This window comes from Callorhinus ursinus, unplaced genomic scaffold, assembly GCF_003265705.2.
Source record: "Callorhinus ursinus isolate GAN/ISIS: 27379988/994484 unplaced genomic scaffold, GSC_fseal_2.0 scaffold4, whole genome shotgun sequence".
NCBI classification, from domain to species: domain Eukaryota; kingdom Metazoa; phylum Chordata; class Mammalia; order Carnivora; family Otariidae; genus Callorhinus; species Callorhinus ursinus.
In genome coordinates, this window is record NW_027397066.1 from 92,614,227 (window position 1) to 92,635,331 (window position 21,105).

General features: G+C 36.1%; 1 protein-coding gene across 1 annotated transcript in view; it reads right to left on the reverse strand.

Moving 5' to 3' along the window:
* The window catches only part of ZGRF1 (zinc finger GRF-type containing 1), an 89,660-nt gene that overhangs the window by 29,611 nt on the left and 38,944 nt on the right, over positions 1-21,105 (reverse strand). Inside the window, exons 10-17 of the mRNA XM_073892161.1 lie at positions 20,182-20,284; positions 19,993-20,090; positions 14,703-14,826; positions 9,914-10,569; positions 8,444-8,582; positions 7,776-7,960; positions 5,507-5,703; positions 3,820-3,959 (exon numbers count right to left, since the gene is read on the reverse strand). Coding sequence (XP_073748262.1) covers positions 3,820-3,959; positions 5,507-5,703; positions 7,776-7,960; positions 8,444-8,582; positions 9,914-10,569; positions 14,703-14,826; positions 19,993-20,090; positions 20,182-20,284 — 1,642 coding nt within the window. The remainder of the gene's footprint in view (positions 1-3,819; positions 3,960-5,506; positions 5,704-7,775; positions 7,961-8,443; positions 8,583-9,913; positions 10,570-14,702; positions 14,827-19,992; positions 20,091-20,181; positions 20,285-21,105) is intronic.

Consider the following 21,105-nt stretch of genomic DNA (forward strand, 5'->3'; position numbering starts at 1 on the left):
GTAACATATAAACAATTTATTCCTTATTTGCTAATATTTATTTAATCTAACCATCACCACAATTTTTAAAAAGATCTCCAATTCAACATAGTTGACAGAAAAAAATTGTCCACCTTTCCTTTCTCTCTATATCCCACTGATACGGCAGGAAAAATTTAAAATACAAATCCAATACAACGTTAGAAAACAGCCGGTGGGAAAGGGAAAGGCATGCCTACCTCAGAGCAGTGAGATACTTACAGAAGCCACAAAGAGAACTGGAAAGGATGATGATAAAAATCTTACAAATCTAGGAAACTCCTAATCCTTTATAGATGATAGAAAGGAATTCTGGGATTGGGGGAGAGAGGAAGAGTTTTCCCAGCAGATTCCCAGGATAACCCCAACTTCACCACAAAGAGGACAAAGAGGAATTTTGAGTATCGAAAGTCAGCTGGGACATTAATTAATGGATGATGGATTAATCCTATCACTCTTGGAGCAGTTGACTCCAGGATTTGTTTTGAGGCTAATTTAGTCTTTGGCTAAAACAAAGACTGCCAGGAGGACTTCAAGATAGAGAAACAGGGCAGCAACCCACATAACTACTGCCATCAGAGATAGACAAATAGATCAGAATCTATTGGCAGGTCATTTATCTACGGGATTTTTTTTTTTTTTTTTTTTTTTAATAAAACACAATAAGCCTGGGGCACCTGGCTGGCTTGGTGGAGCATGTGACTCTTGATCTCAGGGTTGTATGTTTGAACCCCACGTTGGGTGCTGAGATGACTTAAAAAACATAAAATCTTAAAAAACAATAACAACACTATGGACTCTGAGAAACAAACTGAGGGTTCTAGACGGGAGAGGGGTGAGGGGACGGGTTAGCCTGGTGATGGGTAGTAAAGAGGGCACGTATTGAATGGAGCACTGGGTGTTATGCACAAACAATGAATCATGGAACACTACATCAAAAACTAATGATGTAATGTATGGTGATTGACATAACATAATAAAAAAAAAAGTAAAAAAAGAAACAACAGTAACAACAAAAAACCCCACAGAGTAACCTATATTATATTCTGGGTCAACAGACATTTTAAATGTCAGACAGGTGCTATTATTATCACCATCTTACTGATGAAGGAAGACTGAGGCCCAAAGAAGTTAAATAAATTATCCATAGATACAAGGCCAGTAAATGGAAGATCTGGGACTGAACCCAACTCTCTGACCTCATTGGGGCTAATCAGACTAGGGTCCACCTTCACCCATTTTATTGCCAGAAACAGCAGCTGATACCACCAGGGGAAAATTAGTTTACAGGCCAAAATAATGAGACATTTAAAAAGAACAAAGACTTCAAAGAAAAACATACTGGATTACAGAGTCCTACAGAAAAGGAAATATCAGAACAGACGGACAAATAATTTAAATTTAGCCTGAAAAGAGATTTTTTTTATAAGAGATAAGAGATGATAGTAGCAATGCAAAAAAGACCAAGAAAATAAGGAAAAAGAAATGAACAAAAATATTAGGTTGAAAAATATCATAGTTGAAATAAAGTTATAACTGATGGGATAAATAGCAGAATGTATACATCTGAGGAATAACTAAGCAATTTAGAAGACCATATTGAGGATATTTCCCGGAAAGAAGAAGAGACAAAAGCCCCAACAATATAAAAGAAATGTTGAGAGTCAAAGATGCTAATATTGGAATAATAAAAGTCCTAGAGAGAGAAATAAAAATAAAGTGAAGATTATTTGAAGAAATACTGGAAATCAACTTCCCAGAATTTAAAAAATAGAAAAGATAAAAGACTTTAGAATTTTTTTTAAGATTTTTATTTATTTATTTGAGAGAGAGAGAGCACAAGCAGGGGAAGACAGGCAGAGGGAGAAGGAGAGGCAGGCTCCCCGCTGAGCAGGATCCAGTGGGACTCGATCCCAGGACCTTGGGACCATGACCTGAGCCGAAGGCAGACACTTATTAACCGACTGAGCCACCCAGGTGCCCTGACTTCAGTATTTAAAAAAAAAAAAACACCCTATAGAGATATAAATGACATACAAAAAGCTATATATATATAATGCTTATACTGGATGAATTTGGAGATAGAGGACTTTAGATTTAAAAGGCCAACAGTGTGCCCAAGAGGAGAAAAAGGAAAAACTCATATTTAGATACATTACGGGGAAACATAAGACTAAAAGTCAGAGAAAAATTAATATTCTAAAGCTTCCAACCAGAAAGAGCAAATAACATGTAAAAGAGTAAGAATCATAATGCCATCACATTTTTCAACAGCAAAAACATAACCAAGTATATTAATATTTACTTAAAACATATAAAATTGCTGCTTCTGTAGGTCCAAAGTATTAAATGAAAAGAACTTAAAACCTAGAATTCTAAATGTAGAACTATCATTCAAATATGAATGTACAATAAAAATATTCTCAAGTATTCAAGGCTTAGGAGGTTTACCATTCAAAGTCCTACATTCAAAATTTTTGATGAAATATATTAATGAGAGAAAAATCCAGAAGATGCTAAAAGGGAAACATGAAATAAATGTAATTAAATTACTTTGGACAAGTTTATAGGCATCTTTTAAAAGGTAGTTATGTTCAAGGACAGGAAATAAATCCATACTAACCTAAAATTTATGGATTTAGATTAGTGCTATTCAAAGTAGCCTATCTTAAATAGTTTTGTTATTGGTCTGCAACATGAAGTTTGTGCTAGAATGCAATCAACAAATCAACATAATGCTTCCTTCATTCAGAAATTTAAAATACAACTGACTCCTGAACAATATGGAGGTTAGGGGTGAACTCCCACAGTCAAAAATCTGCATATAACTTTTGACTCCCCCAAACTTAACTACTAATAGACTACTGGCCAGAAACCTTACAGATAGCATAAACAGTTGATTAACACAAATTTTGTGTATTATATGAATTATATATTATATTCTTATAATAAAGATAGAAAAAAATATTATTAAGAAAATCGTAAGAGAAAATATATTTATAGTACTGTACTGAATTTATTAAAAAAAATCATGTATAAGTAGACCTGCACAGTTCAAACCTATGTTGTTCAATAGTCAAGTGTATGCTCTTTAGGAATTCATTTATATAAATCTATAAACAAAGAGAAGCAAGATGCTGATGAACACAGGGATGAACATGATAATTACTTTAGGAGAGACAGCCAGATGGGTTATTGGGGTTACTCTATATTAAACGGAGGTAGCTATAAAGGTACTTGATTTTGCTTTGGTTTATAGATTCACAGACACTTACATTATTTAAAATAATTAAATAATTAAGGCAAGCTACATGAGGACGAATGATAGGAGTAGGCCATGAAACCAAAGATAATGATTAACCCAATTTAGCACATCTAAACACCTTAGAAAAAATTCTTTTAAAGGATTTTACTTCCAAATATACAAAACTTGTGGTCCATTGTTGTCAAATTGTGCAATGACAGAAATATCAATAAAATCATTGCATTTTCAGTTTATTTTTGGTATTAGGTCAGAGTACAACTGAATTAATATAGTTATTTATATAATGCTGAGAAGCTAGTACAATTTTTTAAACAAAATTAAATAGATTTGGGGATCCTTTAGTAAAGTTTTTTTAAAAAGTAAAATTTTAAAATATCCTTTTTGGAAATGGTCCAATTTATTATACAATAATTCACGATATATGCTACTATTAAACTATATTTTATAAAACCTCTTTAATATAAAGAATTTACAGAGCTGTTATGTAACTGAGATACAAGGCAAGACTCAGTTACCAAAATGATCAATCAACTTACTTTTGCCGTATGTTGAAGAACTTTCCTTCCGACTCAGCTTAAGATAAAGTTTGCTTTTAGGTTCACTATAAAATTCAGGATTTACAGTAGTAAACCTCTTTAGTTTGCCATACTGCTTTCTTTGAAAATCAAATCCTTTTCTGAAAAATGAGTAAAAAATAAAAATGAATTTAAGTATTAAGGTACAAATTTTTTACTGAGATGTCATACAACACTATAGTAGTTTCAGGTGTACAATAAAATGGTTCGATATATGTATATATTATGAAATGATCACCACAGTAAGTCTAGTTAACATCCATCACCACAGTTACAAATTGTTCTCCTTGTGATGAGCATTTTTTTTTATTTATTTATGTATTTGGTGGGGGAGGGGCAGAGAGAATCTCAAGCAGACTTACCGCTGAGCACAGAGCCAAATGTGGGGCTCGATCTCATGACCCTGAGATCAGGACCTGAGCCAAACTGAAGAGCTGGACGCTTAACTGATTGAGTCACCCAGGTGCCCAAGAGGAGCACTATTAAGATCTACTCTCTTAGCAACTGTTAAATATATAATACAGTATTATTAACTACAGTTACCATACTGTACATTATAATCCCAGGACTTACTTTATAAGTGGAAGTTTGAAGGTACAAATCTTTTTCATCTTTAAAATACAATATTAAAAGGAAAGAACCAGGGTGAGTGTATGTTTATGTACTTTCATACATGTACACAAAATAAAAAAGTGTCAAAGGAAGAAAATAGCAACCATCACAGATTTATCATTAGTTTTAAAAGAGATTGAGATAGGAAAAGTATCCAAGAAGTATATAAAAGAGAGAGTATATCTCAGTTTTAATAACTATAACAAATTATCCTTATTTCCATATTTTCTAGGTTATTATGATGATTAAATAATACATGCAAAGTGCTTAGAAGTGCAGAGCATGTATAAACTCCCCATAGATGTTATTAAATTACCATGCAAATGTTCATTATAGCTACATTTTGGATAATCCCACTTTTATAAGACATGTTTCCAAAATGTAGTATTCTGGGGGCACCTGGGTGGCTCAGTCCTTAAGCATCTGCCTTCGGCTTGGGTCATGGTCTTGGGGTCCTGGGATCGAGCCCCGCATTGGGCTCCCTGCTCAGCAGGAAGCCTGCTTCTCCCTCTCCCACTTCCCCTGCTTGTGTTCCTGCTCTCGCTGTCTCTGTCAAGTAAATAAATAAATAAATCTTAAAAAAAATAAAAAAAAAAATGATTAGAAAAATAGCATGCCTGCCAGTCACCTTCATATTGCTGACACTGCTTGATGTTCAGAGGGGGCCAAATACAGCTTTAGAAAATTATTCCCATTTTACAGTTAGAAAAACTGAGGTTTTAGATATTTTTTCTCTCTCAATCTCTTTTAAAACTAATGATAATCAGGGCCCCCTGGTAGCTCAGTTAGTTAAGCATCTGACTCTTCATTTCAGCTCAGGTCCTGATCTCAGGGTCATGGGAGTGAGCCCCAACATTGAGCTCCATGCTCAGTGGACAGTCTGCTTGAGATTCTCCACCCCCCATCGCCTCTGCTCCACCGCCAACTCGCTCTCTCACTTCTCTCTAAAATAAATAAACAAACTAACGATGACAATCATGGAAGATTATTATTTTCTGATATAATTACAGGCATTATTTGGTACCAAGAAACATACCTCACCAAAAGTTGGCATTCCTCAAAGAGGGGAATCTTTTGACTTCTTAAGTATAGGCCAATACTCTTTATATCACTTAAAACCATGCTAGGTAGAGAGGCTTCTTGTGTTAAATATTCTGGGGTCATTTCTTCAAGCCACTTGAAAAATTTACATCGGTCAACTTTGGGTCCATCACAGGTATAAAAGAGACGACCCTAAGAGGAAAAAATGTTACAATTTAGTAAGAGAAATTTTATATTTTACTGTTTTTGTATTGTTTGTTAAGACTTGTGTTTGGCATTAACGTACTCCAATAAATTATTCATTATACAAGTTAATCTTTTTATTAATATTAATTTAAACACATTAAAATTTAAAACCACCTACTTTTCCATTTATTTTCTCCTTATCAAAAAATTACATTGTCCTGAGAATATAAGCTTATTTGAAAAATAAAATTTATTGCTTTCCCAATTTAAAATGTTCACTATAGAAAACCAGAAAGCTACCCAGAAACAACTACAAGAAATATCTTGTGTATTTCTTTTTGGCCTTTTTTGTCTTCACATAAGTGTGCGCACATGCACATGAAAATATACACATGTATACTGTTTTAAAAAAAAAATAGTCCACAATAGCCAAACTGTGGAAAGAGCCAAGATGCCCATCGACAGATGAATGGATAAAGAAGACGTGGTATATATACACAATGGAATATTATGCAGCCATCAAAAGGAATGAGATCTTGCCATTTGCAACGACGTGGATGGAACTGGAGGGTGTTATGCTGAGTGAAATAAGTCAATCAGAGAAAGACATGTATCACATGACCTCACTGATATGAGGAATTCTTAATCTCAGGAAACAAACTGAGTGTTACTGGAGTGGTTGGGGGTGGGAGGGATGGGGTGGATGGGTGATAGACATTGGGGAGGGTATGTGCTACGGTGAGCGCTGTGAATTGTGCAAGACTGTTGAATCACAGATCTGTACTTCTGAAAGAAATAACGCAACATATTTTAAGAAAAAAGAAAAAGAAGAAGATAACAGGAGAGGAAGAAAAGGGGAGTATGTCAGAGGGGGAGACGAACCATGAGAGACGATGGACTCTGAAAAACAAACTGAGGGTTCTAGAGGGGAGGGGGGGAGGGGGATGGGTTATCCTGGTGATGGGTATTGAGGAGGACACGTTCTGCATGGAGCACTGGGTGTTATGAACAAACAATGAATCATGGAACACTGCACCAAAAACTAATGATGTAATATATGGTGATTAACATAACAATAAAAAAATTAATAAAAAATAAATAAATAAAACTCAGATAATGATGTGTTTTCTACTCCATAACCTAACCTTTACACACAGCATACTGTACACATGACAACAATGTCATCAAATTATCTTAAAAAAAAGACTTGATGGTTCTATTATTTCTTATATAAACCATATTTATATATGGTTATATATTTTATAATTCTATGGTTATATTAAAGAATTCTTGCTTTTGACAACTGAATTTATATCTAAATTTATATATGAAATACATAAACATTTTACTGACTTGACTTCTTCCATAATAATACATTATCAGCAATGTAAATTAAATCATTATGCTTTTATATTCCTAAGGCCTTATCTGTTACTCATACTGGAGATTACATAATAGACTACTTCAACTTTCACTTCTTTCAGGCTCATCTCTGCATTCTCTAAGACCTCAGGTTGGGACATAATCTTTTCTCAGTGCTCTAACTGTAACTTGGGCATGTCCCTCCTACTGTATCAATTATACTATTATACAAAATTTCCTTTTATGTTTCTTTCTCCATCCACCACTATGTAATAAGTTCATAAGCAATCTGAAGGATGATCTTTTTTTTTTTTAAAGATTTTATTTATTTATTTGACAGAGAGAGAGACAGTCAGAGAGGGAACACAAGTAGGGGGAGTGGGAGAGGGAGAAGAAGGCTCCCCACTGAGCAGGGAGCCCAATGCGGGGCTCAATCCCAGGACTTTGGGATCATGACCTGAGCCAAAGGCAGCCGCTTAACCGACTGAGCCACCCAGACGCCCCTTGAAGGATGATCTTATCTCATACTTTTGCATCCTAGAACACAGATAATCTTTCAATAAAAATTTCCTGGGAGTTTACCATATGTTAGTTACTAACACCTCAAGTGGCTCCTAATCAAGACTTGATCTTTAACTAAGCTTGTCATAAAGCAGCAGGTACCTAAACTTTTTACAAGTATTTGGTGGGGCAACAGGCAAGGAAGGGAATAATACCTTATTTGGACCTTCCTTTTTAACCATTGCAAGTTTTGCAGGTTGATGATGATGGCAGGATGGCACATTACTTTCTACATTTTTCAGTTTCTCTCCCTTTAATGATGTGTAAAATGATATGTCAACTTTTGAAAGAGCTTTGTGCAACCTCTGTGCCAACCCAAACAGCAATATATTTAGATGTTCTACAAAAAAAAAAGATAAGTACAGATGAAAATTAAATACAAAATAATTGTTTGTATCATGTGTATTGTTAGCTAAATTTTAAAAAAGCCTTTTAACAGAGTAATCTATAACGTAATGCTAATATCCACTTTCTTAAAGGCAAGTTTTGTCCTAGTACAACAAAAAGAACTATCAAAACTAATCATGCATCATGTTTAAAATTTCTTAACAAAACCATTTGTAACACTTCTAGTTTAAAAAAATGAAAAATTATAACTTGAAAAAGGTAATACTGTCATTTCCCAATTATGAAACTCAATTTGACCTGAAATTAGAATATAAGTTACTGTTGAAAACTGGAGGAAACATATGGAAAATAACAAATCTCAAGTAGAGAATTTAATATGAAAAGTCACAGTACAAGATGATATGCTTTCTTGCAGCTCTACTACTTACATTAAGCAGCAATTAATCATAATAAAATAGAAGGATAACAGTCATACCTATGAGACAAGATGTAAAAATCTGCTTATAATGAGCAGGAGACTGAAAAACAGCTGGTATGTGAATCTGCCTTTGGGGAAGACAAGCAGATTTTATTTTCTGCCCACTTGGAAAGCATAGCTCAGAGCCATTTATCTCCTGAAATGGAATAATTCAAGCTATTATAACAACTCCAGAAAAATACTGTTTACTAATGAGTAAACTATTTTCTATAGATATGTTTAACAAACACATTTTTCTTTTAATTTTCAGAACTCTTGAAAATCATTAGCTAATTTTAAATGAGACAGTGAATATAGCAAGAATGGCTATGCATAGCATTTTTTTTTGAGAGGCATGTGCATTTTTTTATTATGTTATGTTAATCACCATACATCATTAGTTTTTGATGTAGTGTTCCATGATTCATTGTTTGCATATAACACCCAGTGCTCCATTCAGTATGTGCCCTCTTTAAAACCCATCACCAGGCTAACCCATCCCCCCACCTCCCTCCCCTCTAGAACCCTGTTTGTTTCTCTGAGTCCATAGTCTCTCATGGTTCTTCCCCCCCTTTGATTCCCCCCCCCTTCATTTTTCCCTTCCTGCTCTCTTCTTCTTCTTTTTTCTTTTTTTAACATATAATGTATTATTATTTGTTTCAGAGGTACAGGTCTGTGATTCAACAGTCTTACACAATTCAAGCATTGTGAATTGCATAGCACTTTTAATCATCTAAATAAAACTAAATGTTTTTTGTCTGTCCCTTAATAAGTTTTTAGTTTTTGCTAGGAAAAACTTAGCTGATAAGAACAAGATTATGGGGGTGCCTGGGTGGCTCAGTGGTTAAGGGTCTGCCTTTGGCTCAGGTCATGATCCCAGGATCCTGGGCTCAAGCCCCACATCAGGCTCCCTGCTCTGCAGAAGCCTGCTTCTCCCTCTCCCACTCCCCCTGCTTGTGTTCCCTCTCTAGCTGTGTCTCTCTCTGTCAAATAAATAAAATCTTTAAAAAAAAAAAATATATATATATATACATAAAGAACAACATTATGTGTTTCAATTTCTGGTTACAACTACAATAATTGTGCACAACCAATGCATAATAAGATGTAACTTTACCTTAACAATGATCTGATTGGCAAAACTGAACTGATAGTGAAAAATGAGAACAATCACAGTAATAGTAGTAGTGGAAGTAGAAACAGTTGGAGCTATAATTTATTAAGTACTTATTATGTGCCAGATACTGCACCAGACACTTTCAAATATATAATTTCATTTAATGCTCACACTACTAGGAAAGATTTTAAGTCAAAGAAGATATGACTGTACCTAGAGTTCTGGAAAACTCAAAAAAGAGGAAAAAAAAAAAGCCATCCGCTCCAAGAGTAAAATCATTGCTCCTATATGATTTTGGTAATTCTTCTGTTAAAATTCAGACAGTAACTATTGGAAAAAATGCACCAAGATACATTGGTACACTTCCTCACCTGTAAATCTCCTGTTACACTATAGATGTAGCAGGCAGACTCTCTTAACAAGTTTTGAAGTTTTTCAGTCTTGGAAGTCTGCTTTATATTCAAAGAGAGTGCTTTCTTTCTGGGAACCAAATCTTGACTGCTAAAATCCTGCTGCTGTTGATGGAGCATGCCTTTTAACATTTGCAAATGCATAGAGTCTAAAGAGCTTTTATTTACAGCATCATTCTGTCTTTCACCTGTGTCAGTAAAATGTGTCCCAGAAATAACTTCAGCAGAGATGCCATCTGTTACTTTCTTACTGACTCTGTTTGAAGTAGTCAAATTGCAATGGGGTATGTTCTGATATTTCAGCCACTTGCTTTGAGTAGATACATTATTGAGAAGTAAAACGTCCCTTGGAGTCACTTCTCTAGATTCTTTACAGAAGGAAGTTTCACTTTGGTCAAGCCCACAGTTAAAAGAAAGAACTCCTGATTCTTCACACAAATTGAATATGTGGCGGGAACCAGAAGATTCTTGCCTGTCACAGTTGATCACGTATGAACAAGCATCTAAATCAGGTGACCTTTCAGCAGGTGGCAAGGTAATAAGTGGAACTCGGGTTCTACTTACTAATGGAAGCCTTTGAAAGTTCTTGTTCTCCAGAGAACTGGATTTTTTGATAACTGAGGGGGGGAAAAAGAGCTGATTAAGTAAAAAAATGTATTACAGTCATCACCTAGGCTCTAAAAACCAGTAGCTATCTGTACAAAAAAGAGTACCAACTTGCCTTGAAAAAAAAAAACCAACATAATTTTATTTCCTTTTCCATAATAAAAAATTTTTAATGATTTTAGTCTCAAAAAATAAAGATTTCAAAGCTTAAGAGACTCACACTTTCTTAAGGTTGATGAACTTGCAATTCTTCTCTTTTTCTTTTCCCCCTTAGCTAAGGATTCACCCCCGCCCCCCACCAATCACTAGATTATATTTACATAGCACTTAAGGTTTCAGAGTACTTTACAGCCAAGAAGGGATTTAGTATTCTCATTTTACAGATGAGACCACCAAGACCTAGAGGTAACATGATTACTGATTGGTAGAGTCAGGACAAATACTCAGAACTAGTTGTTTGTGTTCAACTTTACATTCCTACTCCAGAGACTGAAGTTCATGGTTTATTTATCTGACCATGTGACTATAACGTCCTTTATATTTACTACACTCAGGAATTAATATGTTAACATTCAGGGTAATGAAGGTATTTAGCCGTATTCTGATCTATTGGTATGTGATAAGAGTTCAGTTCTGGTAAACTCATGTTATGGCAGATTTTAGCTGAGTTTTAGAATTTCTTTTCTCAGGTGCACCCAGGTGGTTCAGTTGTTAAGTGTCTGCCTTCGGCTCAGATCATGATCCCAGGGTCCTGGGATCGAGCCCCGCTTTGGGCTCCCTGCTCTGCAGGAAGCCTGCTTCTCCCTCTCCCACTCCCCCTGTTTGTGTTCCCTCTCTTGCTGTGTCTCTCTGTCAAATACATAAATAAAATCTTAAAAAATAAAAAAATTAAAAAAAGAATTTCTTTTTTCAGCAGTGTTAGTAATAGGTATATTCCTGAAAATATAAAAAGCAATAATAAATATTTGCTGAATAAATGAATGAATACTACTACATGGGAAGTATATAAGCTTAAAGTTTTTATCTGACAATGCTATGGTTTCCTATTTTATGATAATGTACCTTCTGGACAGACTTATTTGTTGGAAATAAACTCTGGAGATCACTTGGGAAGGTAGTAGAGCAGTAGGTGAGCCAATGATATTCTTCTATAGTGTTAGATTATAATTCTAACAAGTCAATCAAGCAACATTGACAGAAAAGCTAAAACCTCATTAAAGAGTAAAAGACTGGCATAAAAACAGACATATAAATCAATGAAAGAGAATAAGAGAGTACAGAAATAAGTCCACACTTATATGGTCAATTAATCTGTAACAAAGGAGGCAAGAATATACAATGCAGAAAATCTCTTAAATAACTGGTGTTGGAAAAACCAGACAGCTACATGCAAAAGAATAAAACTGGACCACTTTCTTACACCATAAACAAAAATTAACTTAAAATGGATTAAAGACCTAAATGTGAAACCTAAAATCATAAAACTCCTAAAAAACAACATAGGCAGTAATTTCTTTGACATTTGCCATAGAAACATTTTTCTTTTTTAAGATTTTATTTATTTATTTGACAGAGAGAAAGACAGTGAGAGAGGGAACACAAGCAGGGGGTGAGGGAGAGGTTGAAGCAGGCTCCCTGCACAGGGCTCGATCCCAGAACCCTGGGATCATGACCTGAGCCGAAGGCAGATGCTTAATGACTGAGCCACCCAGGCTCCCCTAGAAACATTTTTCTACACATGTCTCTTCTGATAAGAGAAACAAAAACAAAATTAAAAACTACTGGGACTACACCAAAATGAAAAGCTTTTGAACAGCAAAGGAAACCACCAACAAAAGAAAAAGGCAATGTACAGATTGGAAGAAGGTATTTGCAAATGATATAGCAGATAAGGGGTTAATATCCAAAATACATAAAGAACTACAACTCAACACCAAAAAACCACAAGTAACTCCATTAAAGTGGGCAAAGGATATGAATAGACATTTTTCTTTTTTTTCTTTTAAATTTATTTATTTATCTTAGAGAGAGTGAGCATGCGAGCAGGGGGAGAAGCAGAGGGAGAAGCAGAGGGAGAATGATAGAATCCTCAAGCAGACGCCCTGCTGAGCATGGAGCCTGATGCGTCTTGACATCAGAACCCTATGATCATGACCTGAGCTGAAATCAAGAGTCGGCCGCTTTACTGACTGAGCCATCCAGGCACCCCTGAATAGACATTTTTCCAAAGACATACTGATGATCAACAGACACATGAAAAAATGTTCAACATCACTCATCATCAGGGAAATGCAAATTGAAACCACAATGAGATACCACTTTACACCTGTCAGAATGGATAAAATAAAAGAAGACAAGAAATAACAAGTGTTGACAAGGATGTGGAGAAAAAGAACCCTATGCACTGTTGGTGAGAATGCAAGTTGGTGTAGCCAGTATGGAAAACAGTATGGAGGTTCCTCAAAAAATTCAAAATAGAACTACCATATGATACAGTAATTCCACTACTGGGTATTTACCCAAAGAAAAGGAAAACACTAATTTGAAAAGATATATACACCCCCATGTCTACTGCAGCATTATTTTCAACAGCCAAGATATGGAAACAACCCAACTGTCCATCCTTAGATGAATGGATAAAGAAGATACAGTGTACACACACACACACAACATGGAATATTACCCAGTCAATAAAAGGAATGAACCCTTGCCATTTGCAACAACATGGATGGACCTAGAGGGTATAATGCTAAGTGAAATAAGTCAGAGTAAGACAAATACCGTATGATTTCACCCATATGTGGAATTTAAGAAATAAAACAAAGAAAAAAGGAGATAAACAAAATAAGAGACTCTTAAATACAGAGAACAAACTGGTGGTTGCCAGAGGGGAGATGGGTAGGGGGAGGAGTGAAATCGATAAAGGGAATTAAGAGCACACTTATCTCAATAAGCACTGAGAAATGTATAAAACTGTTGCCTCATTGTATTATACACCTGAAACTAACAGAATACTACATGTTAATTATACTTGAATAAAAAATTAAAAATAAATAATTTTAAAAATAAAGAGTGAAAGACTCACAGTCTAACCATGAAAATCATCTATTATTCCATTGTCACTTCACTTGTTTAGATACCCAATCCTCCCACACTGACTCTTCCCTACCTTGTTTTCTCTACCAACCACATTCACTAAACCTTTTCCAACCCAACTACTCATTCACATTACAAAGTTTTTCTTTTTTATATCATACACCCATGACCAAAAAAATTACCTACAACTTCACCCCTTACCTAATATAGCTTTGGAATCAGGGGAAGATCCATTGGTGAAATTACAAAAAAAGAAAGAAGAAAAATTAGTGGAAAGAATCCTACAGAATGTACTGTACTTACCAAGAAGCAGGAAATTACTCATAGGGAAGAGTCAAAATGTATGAAAACACGGAGACCTGAAAATGCAACTGTGGAAGCAGCAGCTGAAGAGCTCCCTGATATTGCCAGGATCCCAGAGCAAAAACAGGGGAAAGTAAGAGGTTAGACCACAGTCAACCAATGGTGTAAATGAAACATTCATAATGAACCGTTCCCCTGGGAGGAGAGTGGGCAATTGAGGCGCCTGGCTCTGGAGTTAGAGCTGTGAGAAGAACTGTAATGAAAGAAGAGACTGGGGCGCCTGGGTGGCTCAGTTGGTTAAGCGACTTCCTTTAACTCAGGTCATGATCCTGGAGTCCCAGGATCGAGTCCCACATCGGGCTCCCTGCTGAGCAGGGAGTCTGCTTCTCCCTCTGACCCTCTTCCCTCTCATGCTCTCTATCTCTCATTCTCTCTCTCTCTCAAATAAACAAATAAAATCTTTAAAAAAAAAAAAAAAAGAAAGAAGAGACTTTCAGAGGTCCATGATGAGAAACTGACAGGCAAAATAAGAAGGAACCTGCTAATTAGAAGGAAATACTATATTTGGAAGTAAGGACCATCTGAAATAGAAAAAGCGTGTGGGAAAGCTTGAGGGGTATGACACTGAATCTGGTCCCAAGATTATTTTTAGTTTAGTAACAATTTCTCAAATAAAAAACTTCATTTAACACAGAGAGATATTAGAGCACTATGATAGTAACTAAGTTGAGGAAGTGAAGGTCACCAGGTAAAGTTCTTTCTTTCAGGGACTCCTCAGAGAATTCTAGCACAAAGTCTTCATCTCTTGAGTTCAAAGAAAAAGTAGAAACAGGGTTTAATGTAGAGTTCTTTTGTTCTGGTGATGTCACCTATTCAGAAAGAAAAAACAAAACTACTGACCAAAATGTTATTACATTTTTTTCCCTGTAGTCTGAATGAATTCTAATAATCTACATTATAAAAATAATGCTTTCAAGCCACATTATGAAGAGCTAGAGTAGGGCAAAGATTCTTCCCAAAGGGGCAGGATAGAATAAACTCACTAAAGTCAATAATAATAATAAAAAGTAAAATACAGAACATAAAAACCACTGGATTTATGGGGCTCAGTCAGTGGGTGGCTCAGTAGGTTAAGTGTCTTACCTTGGGCTCAGGTCATGATCCCAGGGTCCTGGGATCGAGTCCCACATTGGGCTCCCTGCTCAGCAGGGAGCCTGCTTCTCCCTCTGCCCCTCCCCCTGCTTGTGTGCTCTCTGTCAAATAAATAAATAAAATCTTTTTAAAAAATAATTAAATAGGGGCACCTGGGTGGCTTAGTCGTTGAGCGTCTGCCTTCGGCTCAGGTCATGATCCCAGGGTCCTGGGATCGAGCCCCATGTCAGGATCCCCGCTCCACAGGAAGCCTGCTTCTCCCTCTCCCACTCCCCCTGCTTGTGTTCCCTCTCACTGTGTCTTTCTGTCAAGTAAATGAATAAAATCTTTTAAATAAATAAATAAATAATTAATTAAAACTACTGGATTTATTTGAAATGGGTCAGATTCTGATTTAGATTGGTCTGGATTATGGAGATTTGGTTCTGAAGATGAATTTCCAGTCGAAGGGGCTTAAGATTAACTCAGACCTCATGTTTAGAGCTGTGAAAGTAAAACTTCCTGCAGACTCAAGGAATAAACAGCTTTCTCTTAATGTCTTCAGGTCTAGGGTTTATCTACAGTTGACCTAAATCTCAAAATATTGCTCCCAAATGGAGCAAACTTTTTTGATATATTCCAGACCTGAATAGTCATATTATTCATTACGTTATTCTCCTTATAACAGTATTTCATTTTCTTGCTGCTTCCAGAAATTAATCACCTTAAAAATCTAATATGATGATCACATTTAATATACATATATTTGTATAACAATAGAATAAAAGAATAAAAGTTTGGAAGAATGCATACTAAACTGTTAAGAATGGTTGGTTTCTAATGGAGGTGGAATTAGAGGGAAAGGGTTCTTGAAACTTTATATAGTTCTGAATGATTTAAACTTGTTAGAATGTATCTGTTTATTTTTTTAGTAAATTACAATCAAGATAAAAATTTATATACAAGTTTTAAAACACTTTCTTGATTAGCCACTTGGTTCTAGGTGCTGTGCTAGGAAATTAGGATGTGAAAATGAATACTCATGATCCCCACACCCAAGGAGCTCAATCTAGTAAAAGAAACAAACTAATGGGAAATTACAGTCAATCATCACCATGGTAATAGTCTTACCATATTTACAAATTCTTATTGTGTGCCAGGGCGTATCCTAAGCACCTTATATTTTTAACTTATTTGATCCTTATCACAACCATAGGAGATTGGTTCTCCCATTTTCTTTATTTTACCACTTAGAGAACTGAGAAAAAGAGTAGTTAAGCAATTAAATTTGTTTAAATTCACCCAGCTTATTAGCAGCAGAGTTGGCATTCAAACCTAGGCAGTCTCCATTGTATTGCACCTTCAACAAAAGTAACAATAAGAGGCAGTACTTCCTGAGTATTACACGCTGAGTATTACATCTACAGTGCATTCTCTACAAACAGGCCACAGAGTTCTTTCTAAACATAAGTTCAACTATTTCCTTCCTCTCATTAAAACTAATGGTTCCCAAACTCTCTCAAAGTACAAGAAGGTTCTGAAAATGTCCTATGCAGCTGCCCTGTAAGATCAGGCCCCTTACTTCCTCTTTGATCTCACTTCCTACCACTCTCCATTCATTCATTCATTCATTCATTCATTCATTCCAGGGCTACCTCCTTGCTGTTCTATAAATTGGCCAGCATTCCCCTGCCTCAAAACCTCTATACTTACTATTCCTTGTGCCTGGAATGCTCTCCCTCCAGATATCTTCATGGCATGTGTGTGCTCTCCCTTCCTCTCTCTCCTTCTAGATCTTTACTCCAGTGTCATTTTATTAGAGGCCCTATTTTACCTATAAAATAGAACTCTATCCCCTTTACACAGCTTTATTGTTCTCCATAGCACTTAAAACCCTCTGAGGTACTATATACTTGGTTATTTTTTTTTAAAGATTTTATTTATTTATTTGAGAGAAAATGAGATAGGGAGAGAGAGAGAGAGCATGAGAGGGGGGAGGGTCCGAGGGAGAAGCAGACTCACTGCTCAGCAGGGAGCCCGATGCGGGACTCGATCCTGGGACTCCAGGATCATGACCTGAGCCAAAGGCAGTCGCTTAACCAACTGAGCCACCCAGGCACCCTATATACTTGCTTATTGTCTGTTTCCTTTCATTAGAATGCAAGTTCCAGGAAAACAGATCTTTGCCTGGTTTATTCACAGGCCTATCTCTAGCACGTACAACAGTGTAACACACAATAGTTGCTCAAAAATTATTTGAGGAAAGAGTGACTGATTGACTAATTATGCTAATTTTCTTAAGGAGTTTTCCACATCTACAGTCACTACTTCTCACCTCCCATTTACTATTAAATATACTCTTAACTGGTTTCTACCCTCACTATTTCACTGAAACTGCTCTTACCAAAGTCACCGATGACCTCCAAGTTGCCAAATGAACAGTTTCTTCCATTTTACAACAATAAGTGACATAACTAGCCCTCTCCACCTCCCAATTCTTGAGAATGGAATATAACATTCTCCTTTCTCTACACACTCTTGAAATGAACTCCTCCATTCTCAGTACTTTAAACTTTGCTATGTGCAAATGACCACACAAACTTCTCTGAACCAGACCCAGGTACTCAACTTCTAACTTCCTATCTCTACTTGACTGACTCACGGGCATTCCTTGTCTGTGTCTGTATATTCACCAAACATGCTTCTCCCTGCTGTGGACTGAAATATGTCCCCCACAAATTCATATGTTGAAGTTTTAACCCCCAATGTAACCGTACTGGGAGATAGGGCCTCTAAGAGATAACAAAGTGTAATGAGAAAGGAGGTCATCCTAAGAGTGGGGCCCTGATACGACAGAGTAGGCGTCCTTCTAAAAAGAGAGCTTGCATTCACTTGCTCTCTTTCTCTCCACATGTACACACCTAGGAAAGGCCCTGTCAGGATATAATGAGAAGGTAGCCATCATAAAGAGAGTCCTCATCAGAAACTAAATTAGCCAAAGCCTTGATCTTGGACTTCTAGCCTCCAGAACTATGACAAAGTAAATTTCTGTGGTTTACGAGACCCACCCCGTGGTATTTCGTTCTGGCAGTCTCAGCTCCTCTATCTCACTCCACCCAGGGAAAACCACCTCAGTCTACACAACTGTTAAGTCAGACAGCCAGAAATCTTTCTTCTCCAGTTTTCTTCAGCCTGCTATCTACGTTCAAACCAGCAACATCCATGCTCCTAACTCCTTTCACTGCCACAATCCCTACCTTCAAGTCCTTATCATTCAAGGCTCCTCTTAACTGGTTTCCACCAGCAGCGCCCACTAAACCCATCTTCCATAGAGCAGCCAGCAAAACCTTTTAAAAATGTAAATTAAGTCATGTGACTTTCTGCTGAAAACCCTTCATGGATTTCCCAATGGAACAGAGTACTATCAAAATTCTTAACCTCAGCTGCAAGACTGTGTGTCTGGTCCTGCTCACTTTTCCAGTCTCTAAGTACCACTTTCCCTTTCACTCACTACAATCCCGTTACTTTGGTTTTCTTCCACTTTCGCAAGCCCACTCAACTTTTTTCAATCTCGCAGTATTTACACTTGCAGTTTCTTTGCAAGGTATGTTCTTCCCCTCACTGCTGCCATAGCTGGAGAAGCCTTCCTAATTACCCATAAAGTAGATTCCCCTATAATTTCAGAGTACTTTGACAGGTTTCCTACAGAGCAATTATCTCAATTTATTTGTTTGCTTGTGTTCTTGATTGACATCTCTCTCCCTCCTTTAAGGGAGAGAGATGTTTTCTTGATTAACATCTCTCTCCCTCCTTTAAACATCTCAACCTCTTTCTCCTTGGCCTTTAAAGACAGGGATCAGGGGCACCTGGGTGGCTCAGTCAGTTGAGCATCCAACTCTTAATTTTGGCTCCAGTCATGATCTCAGCGTCGTGAGATCGAGTCCAGCTCAGCTCTGCACTCAGCACAGAGTCAGCTTGACATTCTCTCCCTCTCCCTCTGCTCCCTCCTCCACTCATTTGCTCTAAATAAATTAATAAGTAAAATCTTAAAAAAAAAAAAAGGGAGATCATACCTGTTTTGTCCATTACTCTTTACCCGAGTCTTACAAGTTCTGACCTATACAGAGCATTCAGTATTGTTGAATTGCTATTTATACATGAATTTTATATTTCCACAGTAAAATTTCATAGTCTATTTCACACATGTTCCACACATTTCCAATTAAGATTATGCCTAGGCATTGTATATCATTTGTTACTATTATTGGGATTCTTTTTCTATTATATATTCTAACTGGTATAAGAAGGCATTTAACATTTCAAGTTTATCTTGTCTTCAGCTACCTTACAAAATTCTTCTTAAACTTCTCATTTTTAACTGATTCTTCTAATTCTATTTCTTCCTAATTATGTATGTCTCTCTTATCATGTCATATTAGAAAATTCACAACACCTTTGAGTAATAAGATAGCAGTCATCCACATTTTGTTATTCTAACAAATTACGCTGCTGTTTTATCACTAAAATAATGTTGGTTGGTTATTGATAAATTTTCTTGATCATGTAAAAAAAAAAAATCCAAAGATTTTTATATTTTTAGTTTTTGCTGGATTCATTTCTTCTAAGATTACCAAGACTTGTTTTTAAAGACTTATTTGAGAGAGAGAGAGCATGCAGGAGCAGGGGGAGAGGTGGTAGGAGGGGAGAGAGAGAGAGAGAGGGAGAGAATCTCTAGCAGACTCCCTGCTGAGTGCGGAGCCTGACTTGGGCTCAATCCCAGGACCCTGAGATCATGACCTGAGCCAAAATCAAGAGGCAGCCACTTAATTGATTGAGCCACCCAGGCATTCCAAGATTACCAATATTTTCTACCTTCAACCATTAAAATTCTCCTTACATTATACCTTATTTGCTTCCCATGAAGTCTTCTCTGCTGATTTACAATTGTAATCCAAATAATGATATGAACGTTGTGAATTTTTAGGAGAGAAATCTAAAATAACTGTGGAGAAGAAAAAAAGCATGGATTTTTACATAACAGTTTGTTCAATATCAAATAACTTTTAATGTTATATTTTACTTAATTTACTTACAGTCATTTTCAATTGAGTCCTTATTACACTCAGCTCTCACTTGAAAATTATCTTCAATATTAAAGCTAATACCTCCTTTTGGAAAGTTTTCTTCATCTGGGAACTAGAAAACAGAGATTCATTTATCAGTTTATTTAGTAAAAAGAAAAAGTGTGTGTGTGTACACATCTATATCTTTATCTACCTCCCTATATATACACACACACATAGTCCATGGTTATAACTTGAGACACAGAAGAACAGAAGCAATATGTTATGAAGCCAATTCTATTCAGGGAAAGAGGAGTACATTACATATCATCAATTCTTATGATTCACATTTCTTATACCTTAACATCATTGAAATAAGGGATGAACCCTAACAGTGATAACATTGTTACATCTCTAGAGCATGGGCAATAGTCTTAACATAGCTGGCATTGCTGTGCAAGTGAAACCATGTGCAAGTTAGTGATACTGTTCATATAATAATCACTTAAGTATGAGTTTGCATTAACATTACACATGTTATGTAATTTTGCTGTTTAAATGTCTTCAAAAGTATAACATTATCATTTGCCATTGAACAAAAAAGTATTATGTTCACAGAAGGGCAAGGAAGCAAAGCAGTGTGATATATCATAAAAAATCTACACCCAAATAAATCCAAGACTTCTTACAACAAATATAACATCAAAAATCTAAGTGAAAGTGAAAAAGGTCTAGAGATCTGTTTCACAACATTGTAAATATACTCCGCATTACTTAACTGTACACATAAAAATAGGTAAGATTGTAAATTTTATGATTTTTTTTACCACAATAAAAGTTTTCTTTGTTTTTGTATTTTTAAGTAGGCTCCACACCAAGCGCAGAGCCCAACATGAGGCTCAAATTCACAACCCTGAGATCAAATCAAATATATGAATAACAAAGACCCTGTAA